The 14,575-nt window shown below is 34.3% G+C and overlaps 1 protein-coding gene across 2 annotated transcripts in view; it reads left to right on the forward strand.

Annotated features, from left to right (window-relative positions):
• The first annotated feature begins 803 nt into the window (after positions 1-803).
• Positions 804-14,575, forward strand: part of LOC111048734 (nicotinamide riboside kinase 1) — a 40,040-nt gene continuing 26,268 nt past the window's right edge. Inside the window, exons 1-3 of one of the 2 annotated variants that reach the window (XM_022334681.2) lie at positions 804-1,074; positions 13,007-13,212; positions 14,256-14,372. Coding sequence is in view for 1 of the 2 variants with exons in the window: in XM_039428974.1 (XP_039284908.1) it covers positions 5,839-6,825 (987 nt within the window). In the remaining variant the exon portion in view is untranslated. Of the gene's footprint in view, positions 1,075-5,785; positions 9,967-13,006; positions 13,213-14,255; positions 14,373-14,575 lie in introns of those variants that run through there. The other variant, XM_039428974.1, reaches the window with a different exon arrangement.

The following is a 14,575-nucleotide window of genomic DNA, read 5'->3' on the forward strand; positions in this document are numbered from 1 at the left end:
CAAGTTGTCGTTTACGGTCATGACTAGTTGGCACCTTTGGTCCAGTAGGTGGTCCTCTGGTCAATAAGAATTTGAGTGTAGAGATGGCCAGTGAAGGCCAGCGCTGGCAAATCACCCAACACTCTATAATGGTGCCCATTTTGGACCAACATGTACATGCGGCATTAAGTTTATGTGCAGGTTGCACAGAAGTCGGTTCAATTTTAATTGTTATTAATTCCTCGAGAACCAATCAGAAAAGTCGTCTTTTTAAAACAAGATTTCTTGGATTGCTTCTTGTGAAATTGATCATGATTAAACTTCCGGTTTTTGTGCAACCGGGCTTGTTTCAATCTTTTCAAATAACTGCTTAATGTCTACTCTCAACTCGAGCAATTTAAAATTTTCGAGTTGGCATATTGAACATTTTAGACAGGAAGTAGTGGTCTTGGCGACTTTGCTTGATTTGATGGTCGACTACGTGTTATCGATTATAAACAAAACAAAGTCAACCTTTTCTAGTAATTTCTAGCTTTGTGTTCGTCCCTTCGTGTAGAGATGGGAAGTTCGGATCACTTTACTGATTCGGGTCAGTCGTTCACGTTCGCTCCCGCGACCCGTTCAATTGAACGGTTGATTTTCTATAGCTTTCCTATAAACAAGCAAAAAAAAGAAAAAAGTCCACCACAGTTAGTTGATGTGTAAAGACAGTAAAAACAGGGATTTACCCCAGTTGATGAACGGGTCAAATGAACGGGTTTCTTTTTTGAATAAATGTGATCCGGATCACTCGTTCACCTTCATGACCGAACGACACATCTCTAACTTCGTGTGACTTCGTCACTTCGTGTTACTGTTAATCTTCGTGTTACATCTTCATGTATTGGCTCTGTGAATCTGCCATCACGTTCATAAAAAAAGTTGAAAGTTAAGGTGAAATACATTAAAATCAAGTGAAAACACATTAAAATCGTATTTAAGTTGTGATTGTGCAATTTCTTAATTTTTTCGTGGAATAAATGACATGCTTTTGAAACATGTCGGCCTCTTTGGTTAAGAAAAGTCTTCAAATTGTGGAATCGTCTGAATTTCAAGGTATGCTATTATTTATTAAATTTATAGTATTTAATATTATGTTTCAAATTGAAATTTTTGTTTGGCTCAAGTCAAGTATTATTGTAGCAAAAATAAGTTTAGATGAGACAACATGCAAGATTGAACTTGTACAATGTAATGTAGTAGGCCTAATAACATTTCTGTTAGATGCTTTCTACTTAGACAGAGATTGAAACAAAAACGAATTATATTTGAGAAAAGTGTAGAAATACTTAAAGTATAGCCAACTAAACAAAGTAATTCAACTCAACTGAGTAATTTGTTGTTTGCAGTTTTATTCTGACTTTGAAAGTAACATTTCATACAGAATCGAGGGCCGCCGGCGGGTTTTGCATCACATCTTCGTTTTTAATATCTTGGTAAGAATTATTATTAAACGAAAATTATTAATTCATTAGCATTTGAATAAATGCCAATATCTATATTCCAGTAATCTCCATCTGTATCTTAGTAAGATATTAAAAACGAAGATGTGATGAGTCTAAACTAATAAATATAATATAATAAAATTAACCTAAAACTAAATTTGATTGTGAGGTATGTCATCTGCTGGGGGCACTTTAGTTTATGGGCCGCGGAATCTAGCATTGAGACCAACGTAGATCGATAGAGGAGATCAATACGAGATCAACCATGTATGACATTGTTGTCGATTTCCAAGGATTAGCTGAAAAAACATGGCGGAAAGTTCAAATTTTTTATATCAATTTTTATTTTTAATACTTTTTTTATGGCTAAAATATGTTTAAAACTAGTGCAATCTTATGTAAAATTTGACGAGGAATCCAATTAAACTAATTTCAGGTTCGTAACTTCAGTAGTTTTTGAGATATTGCAAAAAATGTGCAGAAAAATGCAAATTTTTTGCTTTAAAAAAGGTAACTTGTTTTCATTATGCTTAATAGGTATTTTTAACTATTGGATTTAGTAGAATGATGAATTCTGAAGAAAAAATGCCTAGTCACTCGATAGCCTAAACTTGAAATTGTTGGAGATATTTGAGAAAAAACATGGCGGAAAGTTCAAAATTTTTATATAAATTTTTATTTTTAATTTTCTATGGCTGAAATATGTTTAAAACTAGTGCAATCTTATGTAAAATTTGACGAGGAATCCAATGAAACTAATTTCAGGTTCGTAACTTCAGTAGTTTTTGAGATATTGCAAAAAATGTGCAGAAAATTGCAATTTTTTGCTTTAAAAAAGGTTAACTTGTTCTCATGATGCTTAATAGGTATTTTTAACTATTGGATTTAGTGGAATGATGAATTCTAAAGAAAAAATGTCTAGTCACTCGATAGCCTAACCTAACCTAACCCAACCTAACCTAACCTAACCTAACCTAATCTAACCCAACCTAACCTAACCTAACCCAACCTAACCTAACCTAACCCAACCAACCTAACTAACCCAACCTAACCCAACCTAACCCAACCCACCTAACCTAACCCAACCAACCTAACCTACCTAACCCAACCTAACCTAATCTAACCTAGCCTAATCTAACCTAACCTAACCCAACCAACCTAACCCAACTAACCTAACCAACCAACCTAACCTAACCTAACCAACCTAACCTAACCCAACCAACCTAACCTAACCTAATCTAACCAACCTAACCTAACCTAACCTAACCTAACCTAACCCACCAAACCTAACCTAACCTAACCCAACCTAACCTAATCTAACCTAGCCTAATCTAACCCAACCTAACCTAACCCAACCAAACCTAACCCAACCTAACCTAACCCAACCTAACCTAATCTAACTCAGCCTAATCTAACCAACCTAACCTAACTAACCCAACCAAACCTAACCCACATAACCTAACCTAACCCAACCTAACCTAACCTAACCCAACCTAACCTAACCCTAACCCAACCTAATCTAACCCAATCTAATGTAACCTAACCTAACCTAACCTCGATAGCCTAAACTTGGAATTGTTGGAAATATTTGAGAAAAAAACATGGCTGAATTAGTGGATTTAGTGGAATGATGAATTCTAAAAAAGAAATGTTTAGTCACTCGATAGCCTAACCCAACCTAACCTAACGCAACCTAACCTAACCTAACCTAACCTAATCTAACCCAACCTAACCTAACCTAACCCAACCTAACCTAACCTAACCCAACCTAACCTAACCTAATCTAACCCAACCTAACCTAACCCAACCTAACCAAACCCTAACCCAACCTAACCTAATCTAACCTAGCCTAATCTAACCCAACCTAACCTAACCCAACCAAACCTAACCTAACCTAATGTAACCCAACCTAACCCAACCTAACTAACCTAACCCAACCAACCTAACCCAATCTAACCTAACCTAACCTAACCTTGATAGTCTAAACTTGAAATTGTTGGAAATATTTGTGAAAAAACATGGCTGAATTAGTGGATTTAGTGGAATGATGAATTCTAAAAAAGAAATGTTTAGTCACTCGATAGCCTAACCCAACCTAACCTAACGCAACCTAACCTAACCTAACCTAACCTAATCTAACCAACCTAACCTAACCTACCCAACCTAACCTAACCTAACCCAACCTAACTAACCTAACCTACCCACCTAACCTAACCCACCTAACCTAACCCAACCAACCTAACCTAATCTAACCTAGCCTAATCTAACCCAACCTAACCTAACCCAACCAAACCTAACCTAACCTAATGTAACCCAACCTAACCCAACCTAACCTAACCCTAACCCAACCTAACCTAACCCAATCTAACCTAACCTAACCTAACCTCGATAGCCTAAACTTGAAATTGTTGGAAATATTTGTGAAAAAACATGGCTGAATTAGTGGATTTAGTGGAATGATGAATTCTAAAAAAGAAATGTTTAGTCACTCGATAGCCTAACCCAACCTAACCTAACGCAACCTAACCTAACCTAACCTAACCTAATCTAACCCACCTAACCTAACCTAACCCACCTAACCTAACCTAACCTAACCCAACCTAACTAACCTAACCCAACCAACCTAACCTAACCCACCTAACCTAACCCACCTAACCTAACCTAACCTAATCTAACCTAGCCTAATCTAACCCAACTAACCTAACCCAACCAAACCTAACCTAACCTAATGTAACCCAACCTAACCCAACCTAACCTAACCCTAACCCAACCTAACCTAACCCAATCTAACCTAACCTAACCTAACCTTGATAGCCTAAACTTGGAATTGTTGGAAATATTTGTGAAAAAACATGGCTGAATTAGTGGATTTAGTGGAATGATGAATTCTAAAGAAAAAATGTTAAGTCACATTTGGGTTAGGTTAGGTTAGGTTGGGTTAGGTTAGGTTAGGTTGGGTTAGATTAGGTTAGGTTAGGTTAGGTTAGGTTGGGTTGGGTTAGGTTAGGTTAGGCTATCGAGTGACTAGACATTTTTTCTTTAGAATTCATCATTCCACTAAATCCAATAGTTAAAAATACCTATTAATCACAATGAAAACAAGTTAACCTATTTTAAATAAAAAAAATTGCAATTTTCTGCACATTTTTTGCTATATCTCAAAAACTACTAAAGTTACGCACCTGAAATTAGTTTCATTGGATTCCTCGTCAAATTTTACATAAGATTGCACTAGTTTTAAACATATTTTAGCCATAAAAAAATTATTAAAAATAAAAATTGATATAAAAAATTTGAACTTTCCACCATGTTTTTTCAGCTAATCCTTGGAAATCGACAACAATGTCATACATGGTTGATCTCGTATTGATCTCCTCTATCGATCTGTATAGGTCTCAATGCTGGATTTCCGCGGCCCATATACTAAAGTGCAGCCTGGCTTTGATTGTGGGGAGTCCGGTAGGAAGTTCCATTCCACCGAAATAACCACCATCTCCCATGACGAAAAACTGTGATAGTTATTCTTGATTTTCACATAAATTCTATTCTGAAAAACAACTATTATGGAAGTGTTTACACATTAACAGCCAACCAATGCGTCAACAATTCAGTGAGAATCAATGGTAGGCCTATTCCTTCTCGGTCGTGGACCACGACCCTTTACGGATCTAGTTGACCCTTTACGGATCTAGTTCAATGCTTTCTCACAACATGGGTTTATAGTAAGATTTGTAAGTACGAATCATGGGTTAAATTGAATATACTTTTATCTGAAAAACAGAGAACGACTTGCGATCTGAAATAGAGATGTAAGATATAACTTGGATAGGCCTATGCCTACTTAAAGGATTGTAGGTAGCTGTGGTGTCATGCCCGTAAACGATTTAAATGATTAGACATTAGTCAACAACACTCTTCATGTTATTCCGTATTTTCCTTGGTAGGCCCCTCTTTTATTCAGAGTAGAGTAGGTAGTAAATTTGTAATTCAATGAATATTTTTTAATTTAGTAAGAAGTAAGATAGGCTAACTTAGTTGCTGTCATAATCTTTTGAAAACATTAAAAAACTGGGGTCAATTCTATAGAATAGAATGTATTTACTGACTAATGTCTGCATTCTTCAGTATGTTTTATATAGGAGGGATTTATTAGTGATTTTATGTAATTTGGATACTGTACATGTACGTATTTACATGAATGTCTTCAGTGTTTCTCATCATAAGAAACATTTGCAATTTGCATTTGCATTTGTGGTGTTTGAAGTGTTTTCGTTGGATGTGCAACAAAAACTGATTGGCGTTTATTTTCTTTGTGTGGCCAGGAGCACGAGAATCCTGAGAGAGAGGAAACACACTTAGAGAGAGAGAGAGAAACATGATGGCCAACGGTGGAGGCGAGAAAATGGTAGCTCCGTTCGGTGGTGGTGGTGGGGGGGATGGAGCCCAATGGACTCCTTTTATTCCTTCCGTACTTCCGTGGAGCAGCGTAACTCCATCCATAACGTCACAAGTGGTTCACTTCACTGGAACACCATCTATGGCATCATTGCCAGTAGTCCATTTCAGCGGAACACCAACTATGACGTCACAGGCTCTACATTCTACTGCGACACCGACAATGACGTCACGAGTGGTGAATTTCACGGGAACGCCTACGATGACATCACAAGTGGTTAATTTTACGGCTCCAGTGACGTCACAACTAGGTGGACCGTCACACTTGGGTAGTTATGGATTTGATACGGGAATGACTTCATCGCAACCATATCGCCCTCTTATTCCACCAAAACGAAAGTGTCCTCTCGCCTGGGAAGAAATACCGCCTCCAAAACTGCACATAACTGACGAGCAGATGGCCTGTCGCATGAAGGGCTTGCAGATTAGCCAGAACAACGAGCTGCTGACTCAGCAAACGTCGCAGGATGACGTCACGCTACCATCGCTAGTTGTCTGCGATGAAATTCGGCAACTGCGCATGCCTAACAACATTTTGCCGGCCGAACTTCTCGCAAAACTGGAGAGTCCTTCGAAGGCGTTGGTGGTTTGGAAGCCACCTGAACAACGTGCGGCCGAGCTCCTACAACAAACCTTGAAAAATGTAAAAGAAAAAGATGAATCCAAGAACAAGGAAGAATCAGAAATGTTGTGTTCGTCATTTCAGTCAGATGATAAAAAAGAGGATGGTATGGCTACCGCCTCAACGTCGACCACCTATTCTTTCCAGCCTCATCCAGCTTTGCCAAATTTTAGTTTAGATGCTTTCAACAATAACAACAACACACTGTTTGAAGCGCCACAGCAACAACTGGTCTCTAGCGGTGGTGGTGATGTTGAGGACATGGCACTTGATGTTGATGTATGATGTATGTGATAGTGAATTGTGTGATGTCTGGGATGATAATTATGCGATTTTTGATCTTTGTAATTGGTGTTTGAGGATGATACTTGATGTTAGTGTGTGACAGCTATAAACGCTCGTCATCTGATCAGACTTTTTATGGTCGACTTTATTTTGCGTTTCGTCAAACTTCCTCGGTTTCATTTTCTTTCATATGTTCTCTTATGAGAGATAGATACTGAATCTTCTATAAATTATGAAATAACTCATGAAATCACATTTCCTTACAAGAAAATCTGGCAATAGCAGTTTTCTACAGGAATGATAGGATGAGTGAAATATTATAATAATTTATCATAAATGTAATTTATGTACTGTAATAGCTTAGTTGATTTGAATATGCCGCCAATCATGCAGATTCCAGTACAACTTCTTATCGCATTTTATGATGAATATTTGCAATATGAATGTATTTTTTTATGAAAAATGAAATTAACAATTCGATAACTCTAGTTTATGATTTCAGAACACATCTTGAGATTGATTATTAGAGAGCAAACTATAAATTTAAATGATGAATTGATCCAAGTGGAAAAGATAATGATGATCGGCAAAAATTCAAATACAAAATGCTATTATGGGGCATAAATTACATTCATGATGAATTAATTGTTCTTATCATATTTTTTCGGTAGAGAATTGCTATTGCCAAAAGGAAATATGATTTCATGTGTTATTTAATTATTTATAGTGAAATATTTAGTATTTATTTCCCGTGAGAAAAAGTATATAAGAATTTTAAACCTGGAAAGTTTGACGTCACACAAAATTTAATAGACCATAAAAAGCTCTGTCTGATCAGATGTCGAGCGTTATGCTATTCCATTTATCTATCTATCTTGAGTGTGTGATAAATGATCATATTTATAAAATAATTTATGTCTGACTTTGATGTACTGAATTATCTCTATGACCTGGACATAGATTTTTGGATTATATGATTAGCTGTTGTTTGAGATGATTATGATGAGACAATGATGTTCATATTGTCTGTAAAGTTAACTTCTTGAATGATAGAATTCGATCTTTGATGTTAATTTTTTATGTTTGTAGTAATAGAGCTAAGGCACGTTGCACACAGGAGAAACGCGATATATGAAACACTGAATATATACCAGTACACGACAATTTACATGAAACAACATACTATCATTACATGTACTATCAATGTCACGTGAATGATGGATTGCATTAGAGCCGTTTCATATACCTCAACACTATAATTGCTGTAATATTTATTTATCATTTATCTATATAATATGACAACTCCCAGTTTCCCACTAAGTCTAACAAGACCAATAGTGTTACAAAAACAAAATAGCACTGCAAATTTAACATAATGAAAAACTTGAATTATAAAATGAGTACAGTAAAAATGTGGATCACACTAATATTGTTCCGGGAGTAGATTCAGCAGATCACAGTAGGTGTGGTTCGCATAACCGAAAATTCCACAAGAGTATTAAAAATTGTAATGCATATATCGAAAAAAAAAATTCCGCGCTGAAAGTTGTGAAAACCATTAAATTCTCATTTCGATAGGTTAATTTTCAAAAGACTTTGTATTAGTTTGATAAACGGTGCTGTTGCTATTGTATCGTGACTTTTTCCATTTGAATTCATTGTGAAACTGAAGAAAATAACGTTTTTTTTCTTCGGTGTGCCTGCATACATGAAACAGATACTATGAGGCTCGTTTCATATAGCCTACTGCGTTTTTCCGGTTTGCAACGTTTTTCTTGAGACTTTATATTAAGTATGATGATATTGATTAATAAATAATATTAATTATATTGATTATTGATGATGTTTATAGAAATAACACTCATGTAAGTGATGATGAGACGTGATTCATGATCATTTTGATTCATAATCAAATGTTATGCATTCTGTGCTTCATAATAAATTACAACTAATTTATTTGTAACACTATTTCTTGACAATATTCAAATAACTATTGATAGCAAAAGATGATGATGGCTTCTTGAATCACAATTTTCAGCAATTAAATTCTGGATCTAAATAGTTTTCAACTTCACAAGTGTGAACTTTCTCAATTGCTAATTTAAACAAGTATTTCAAAATTGCAATTCATTGTAACCACTTATCTCAAGTTTAAATAACTAAAGTTGTATTTATTTTCTTAATTTCACTCTCCGTCTATCTCTCTTAGTAGAATTATGAGATTTTGATTTTTTTTCATTATCGATAGTCGCATAAAACTATAGTCAGTCACATATTCATTTAGCTTTATTTGGTTTGAAATGATATTAAATTAACTTACTTACCTCCTACAATTTTCTATTGTGTTCGATTATTAATGTAATACAAGGCTGTTTTAAGGTATTAGGCGCTAGGTATAAGGCTGAATAACATTAAGTTTTAATTAGTTATTTTTTAATGTTAATATTTTTGTAAATTTTGGTTTAACTGTTGTTCATAGTGTGTTTTGTGTTTGATAAGTTTTGAAGAAAAAATCATTAGGCTACTGAAAAGAAAAATGAATTCAAATAGACTTTTTACTCAAATCTCTTTGCAATCAAATATTTCATTCTTATTCTTGAAATAAATTGAATCGGTTAAGCGTGTTTAACTCAGACAGATTTTCGACCTCTCTTTTATTTATGTGTATACTATACAAAAGATAAGTAGAAAAAGTCTATAATCACGTGAAAATACCGGAATCAATTTTTGAACACCTAATTATTCTGAGATTTTAAATCTAGAGAATGTGTATCTTGAATATTAAAATTTTCTGAATTTTCAACTTAAATTCTGAAATATTTGTCCCAAATACCAACAATAAATTTCCAATTTTATTGAATTTTTGTGCTATTGATTTTAATTTTAGGTAAAACAAAAAAAACTAGATTTATGCAAAATTAGATAGATTTCATAATAGATCTAATTTGTTAGAAACATAATTGTTTAACATTTATTGGGTTTGAAGTGTTTGAATTGTTTAATTTGCTGTAAAAATCTTCAAGGTTTAAAAATATTTTTTTGCGAACAATTGATTGCGAGTCAATTAGTTTTGAGTGCTGACGTTTCTACATTGTATAGCTTTTGTAATTTATTTGAGAAATAAATGGAAGTATTTTTTAATTGCTGGTTTTGTTCTTATTATCACAAATTTAGAAGTATTCATGATAAAGTTGATAATACGGTAATATCATAATATATGGTAAAAAACAGGTGAAATCACAATCCACTATGAAGCAAAAACTTTAATCTGTCAACATTGGTTGAATGGGAATAATATTATGCTTGTTTTCACCAAGCTCAGGATATTGAACATGTATCATGGACATGACATTCGGTATTTGAACATGTACAAGCCTGCTACGTTTTACAAGTATGTACTGCAATTATCGATAACTTATTTTTCTTCTTCAAGCGCTACAATCCGGGTTGAACCTTGGCTTGGTTTGCCTCCGATTAGTTTATGCTCAGTTTACCTCCGAAGGCTAGTTACACACAATATATGCATCTTACACGGTTCGACTAGCATTTTTGATGCTTATAGTAGCACCGTGCAAGATGCATATATGTGCAATAAGCCGCTGCGCTGTAGGTTGCACGCTGTGGTCGTGGCACGTGCTAGGCTACTTGATACGCGTGAAGCGAGGGCCATCACCCCAACTCACGACGCACGCTACATCGCCCGCATCGCCAAACACCGAATGATCGGTTCTCAAGCTGCACGATGCTAGTCGCATATGTGTGCATTAATTAACTTGGTCTTTACATTGATTAACACAGGATGGTCTTTCAACTGCATGTCAATAAATAGCAGAAAAATGCTAGTCGCACCGTGCGATATGTGTATGTGTGTAACCCGCCTTAGACGGGCTAACCAGGCCAATACCTTGTTATTCCTCTAGCACCATAGAAATTATGTATTTCAGTGCACTCGTTACCGTATCTCATTCGACCATGCTCAAATTTCTTGACCGACTTGGTGAAACCTGGCATAAATGTTCTTTATTTTTGATGAATTCTAGACTAATGCTCGGTTTCTCCGAGCTCGGTCATTACATTTGAACATGATTAAATTTCCTACGCTTTACAACGAGTGCACTGAAACATGATATTTATAAAGCGATAGTTACTACTATAGATAATTTCAGTGCAAACTTGTTAAGCGTACCAGGCTTGACCATGTTCAAAAATGTCTTGACCGGGCTTGGTGAAACTGGGGATAACAGTTTGAAGGGTCACTATTCTGTGAATCATAACTTGAATTCATTTCAACTACCTGCCGTACGGAGAAACTCCACTGTATCTCTGTAAGCTCTTGAAATTCTACAATGTAATCTATACTCTAATAAAGAAAAGAACTGGCTTATACACGTACGGGATAGGAAAATTATGTTTGACACGTCTGAACTACGGTACTGGACTGATTGATTTTAAATTTTGCATATAGATTCTTAATTAACCGGGGACCTTTTTTATTTAAACATTTAAAAACATTTCAACGACTAGTTTCGGCCTACTTTGCCATTTTAAATGGCCAAAGTAGGTCATTTAAACTTTACACTACGAAACTTTAAACCTACTTTGGCCATTTAAAATGGCAAAATAGGCCGAAACTAGTTTTAAAGTTTTTTTAAAATGTTTTAAATAAAAAAGGGTACTACATGTTTTTATTAATTTTAATAAAATAGCCCATACAAGTGAAGTGATTTTATAAAGTAATTCTTTATAAATATTATTATGATATTCAGACTTTATTTTGTCACTAACACATTTTTATATTGAGCAGAATTTGAACAATTTTTCTTCAAAACTTGAAAAGGAAAGAATTTTGTATTGAAAGTCTTTAGGATTGGAATTGTATGAATGAATGAATTGTGAATATTGAATGGATATTATTTCAGTATGAGAAAAATATCAAGGCAAGAAAAGTATATAGAGTGAGTGCCGCATCAGATTCTAATGAAATATTCAACTACCGTACTTTCTGTTCAGTGAAGCGACAGAGTGTTTGGTTGGTGAAATAATTTTTTAGTTTGTGAAATAATTATAAAAGACTTGGGTTGATTCACATCAGCTCAATATTTTGAAAAATGATTACTATTAAAAAAAAGAAATAATATATTTTATTTGAAAAGTAGTAGTAAATGAATCAATCTTTCAGGTTTTCGCTGATAATTCATTATGCCTAATTCTTATGTTCAATTCTATCAGCGCAAAATATTAATTTTTACATATCAAGCAATAGTTTTCCAAACAGACTACAGTGAATATAATTATTTAAAACACCCTTTGAGTTACCAAAATGCTTACAGACACTAGGTACTTGTTGAAAGAAATTGGATCTTGAAATTTGAAAAAATATTCAATCAAAGTGAAGACAAATTTTTTATCAAATGCTGATATTACAACCATCACTTTTGAAACAATATACTATAAATCCAATAATATTATACTATGGTGAGATTCACGTTAAAATATTCAAGTCAGTGGAAATTATATGGCGACATTGTTGGCACGCTTCTTTCTCCACCACCTTCTGTAGTAGATAACTGTGCTGACTTGATATACCGTAGTGAATCTCACTATAAATACAAGATATTTTTCTCGGCTGGATACGTTAACAGTCGGTCCCGGCTTCATAAAAAGCAGTCATTAGGTCATGTCAGAGGCCCTGAAATTGATCAGTTGCGACCTATAACTCTTGACACCAGACCTGAACCAGTCAGGTCACTCGATATTATTATACTATAAATACTGTTACATGTTTCAATGGAAAAGAGCTCTTTAGAGTTTAATGCAACAACTTTTAGTAATAAAGCAGGCCAAGAATAATCATCAGGACTAATGTACTTTTAGGCAATTTTATTTAGTGGTCTATAAAAAGAGCATTCATTTAAAATGAGGGTTTTAATGTATTCTGAAAAATTTGCTCCAAATATGAAAATAATTGAAAATCAATGGTGGTGCTAAATTCCACATTTTAATAAAATTTAGATCTAATGTTTGGATTTGATTGGTAAGTAGTGTTAGTCATGTGATTGGTAAGAGGTGACCTCGTATCAGATATAGTGACTGAAAATTTATTCAATGAGAGCGTCTATTGGCTTGGCTGTGGGTTATGATTTTGAATAGCTGCACTTTTTATGTAATAATTTTCCTGTAGGTAAACAGAGAAGTAAGAAACCAAGTGGCATATCGAATAGGCCAAACAATGCTACCAACAGAGTGCTGAAAAAGTCCAAACGAAAAGTTGAAACATTCGAGGATTTGACGAAGAAATTCGCTACCAAGCAGGACAAAACTCAGGAAAATCTTGATAAGCTAAAAGCGTTTAGTGAGTCAGTTGTGGAAAATACCAAAGCTACTAAGGTCAGTGTTCAACTTTCCTCTCAACTTACTTTCTGCAAATTATCTCTTTACTTGCACTTTGCAAATTTCCTTTCTTTCAACTCACCCTTTGCATCTTTCCTCTTAATTTGCTTTTTGCAACTTTCCCTTTGAAAATTTTCCTCTATTCAAGTACTTAAACTCTCTTTCATATTTGCAATTCAAGTTTGGTGTTAATAATAAGGTTAATCCTTTAATTATCTTCAATTCAATTATTAATTGTTCGCCATGATCCCGGCGATATGTTGATGTTAAAATAGGTTGGAATTCGTTGATAAGAAATATACTTTGATAAAACATTGATGGCGGTTTCAATTGATTGTAGATATTTTGCTACTGACTGAAGTATGTTACATGATGTGATTGTAAAAATGTATTTAATTTTATTAATAAATATAATTTATAACTCTAGCATAGATTTGTCTTCTTGGTTACTTTTCGCTTTAATATGAGTCTTTCATGATATAGTCTGGGTCTAACCAGGGTTGCTCTTTTTTTACAAACTGTATTTATGCATTGAAGCACTTCTATGAGGCAATACCTATGCATTCAACGACCATAACATACTTCTATTGTACCAATACTCAATGCAATGAAACTAGAACATTTTGAAGGTTTAGTTTCTTATGCTTTTTTTACACAAGTTTCATTGATTCGAGTAAAAGTGAAAGACAGACGTTTCTACAAGTAAACATGATTCGTTGTACTCCAAAGTTTCTTAAGCTATGCTTTCCTTTCTCTGAAGTTGTGTATTGAAGTTAGTCAATTTTTCTCTTGAAGTTATAACTATTTTCTTAACTAAATCCTATTTAGGCTGATTTGCTGACCTACTTGATATTCCAACAAAATCGTATTTTTTTACTTTGTTGTTGTTTAGACACTGTTACATTTGTACAAATGTTATATTAATTTACAAAATATTTGTTACAAATGTAACACAGTGTCTAAACTACAACAAAATTATTATATAGTGTTTCGTCATGGAAAACGAAATCAATTCCTAATTTTTTCTCCTATTTTCACAGTTTTTCAAGCGAGCTTCAAAACTTAAGGAAGTAGAAGTTGAAAAAGTGGAGGAGCAAACATCGGTTTTCACTGAAGAGGACTTTGCTCGTTTTGAGCGCGAATACTGTTTCGATTAAGTAATTTTCACTTCATTATTGTTATTTGTTCTTAGTTTGTAATTTTTATTGTTGAATCAATCCACTATTGTCCACTTGCATTGATCTATCACGTAATCGTCATACTATACTATATAATCAATGAAAACTAGCTGAGATCACTTTCTTCAACTATGAACGATGCGAAAATTGGAGCCATCCTCTTATATACATGTATTCTGGTT

Source organism: Nilaparvata lugens, chromosome 5 (genome assembly GCF_014356525.2).
Source record: "Nilaparvata lugens isolate BPH chromosome 5, ASM1435652v1, whole genome shotgun sequence".
Taxonomy (NCBI): Eukaryota; Metazoa; Arthropoda; class Insecta; order Hemiptera; family Delphacidae; genus Nilaparvata; species Nilaparvata lugens.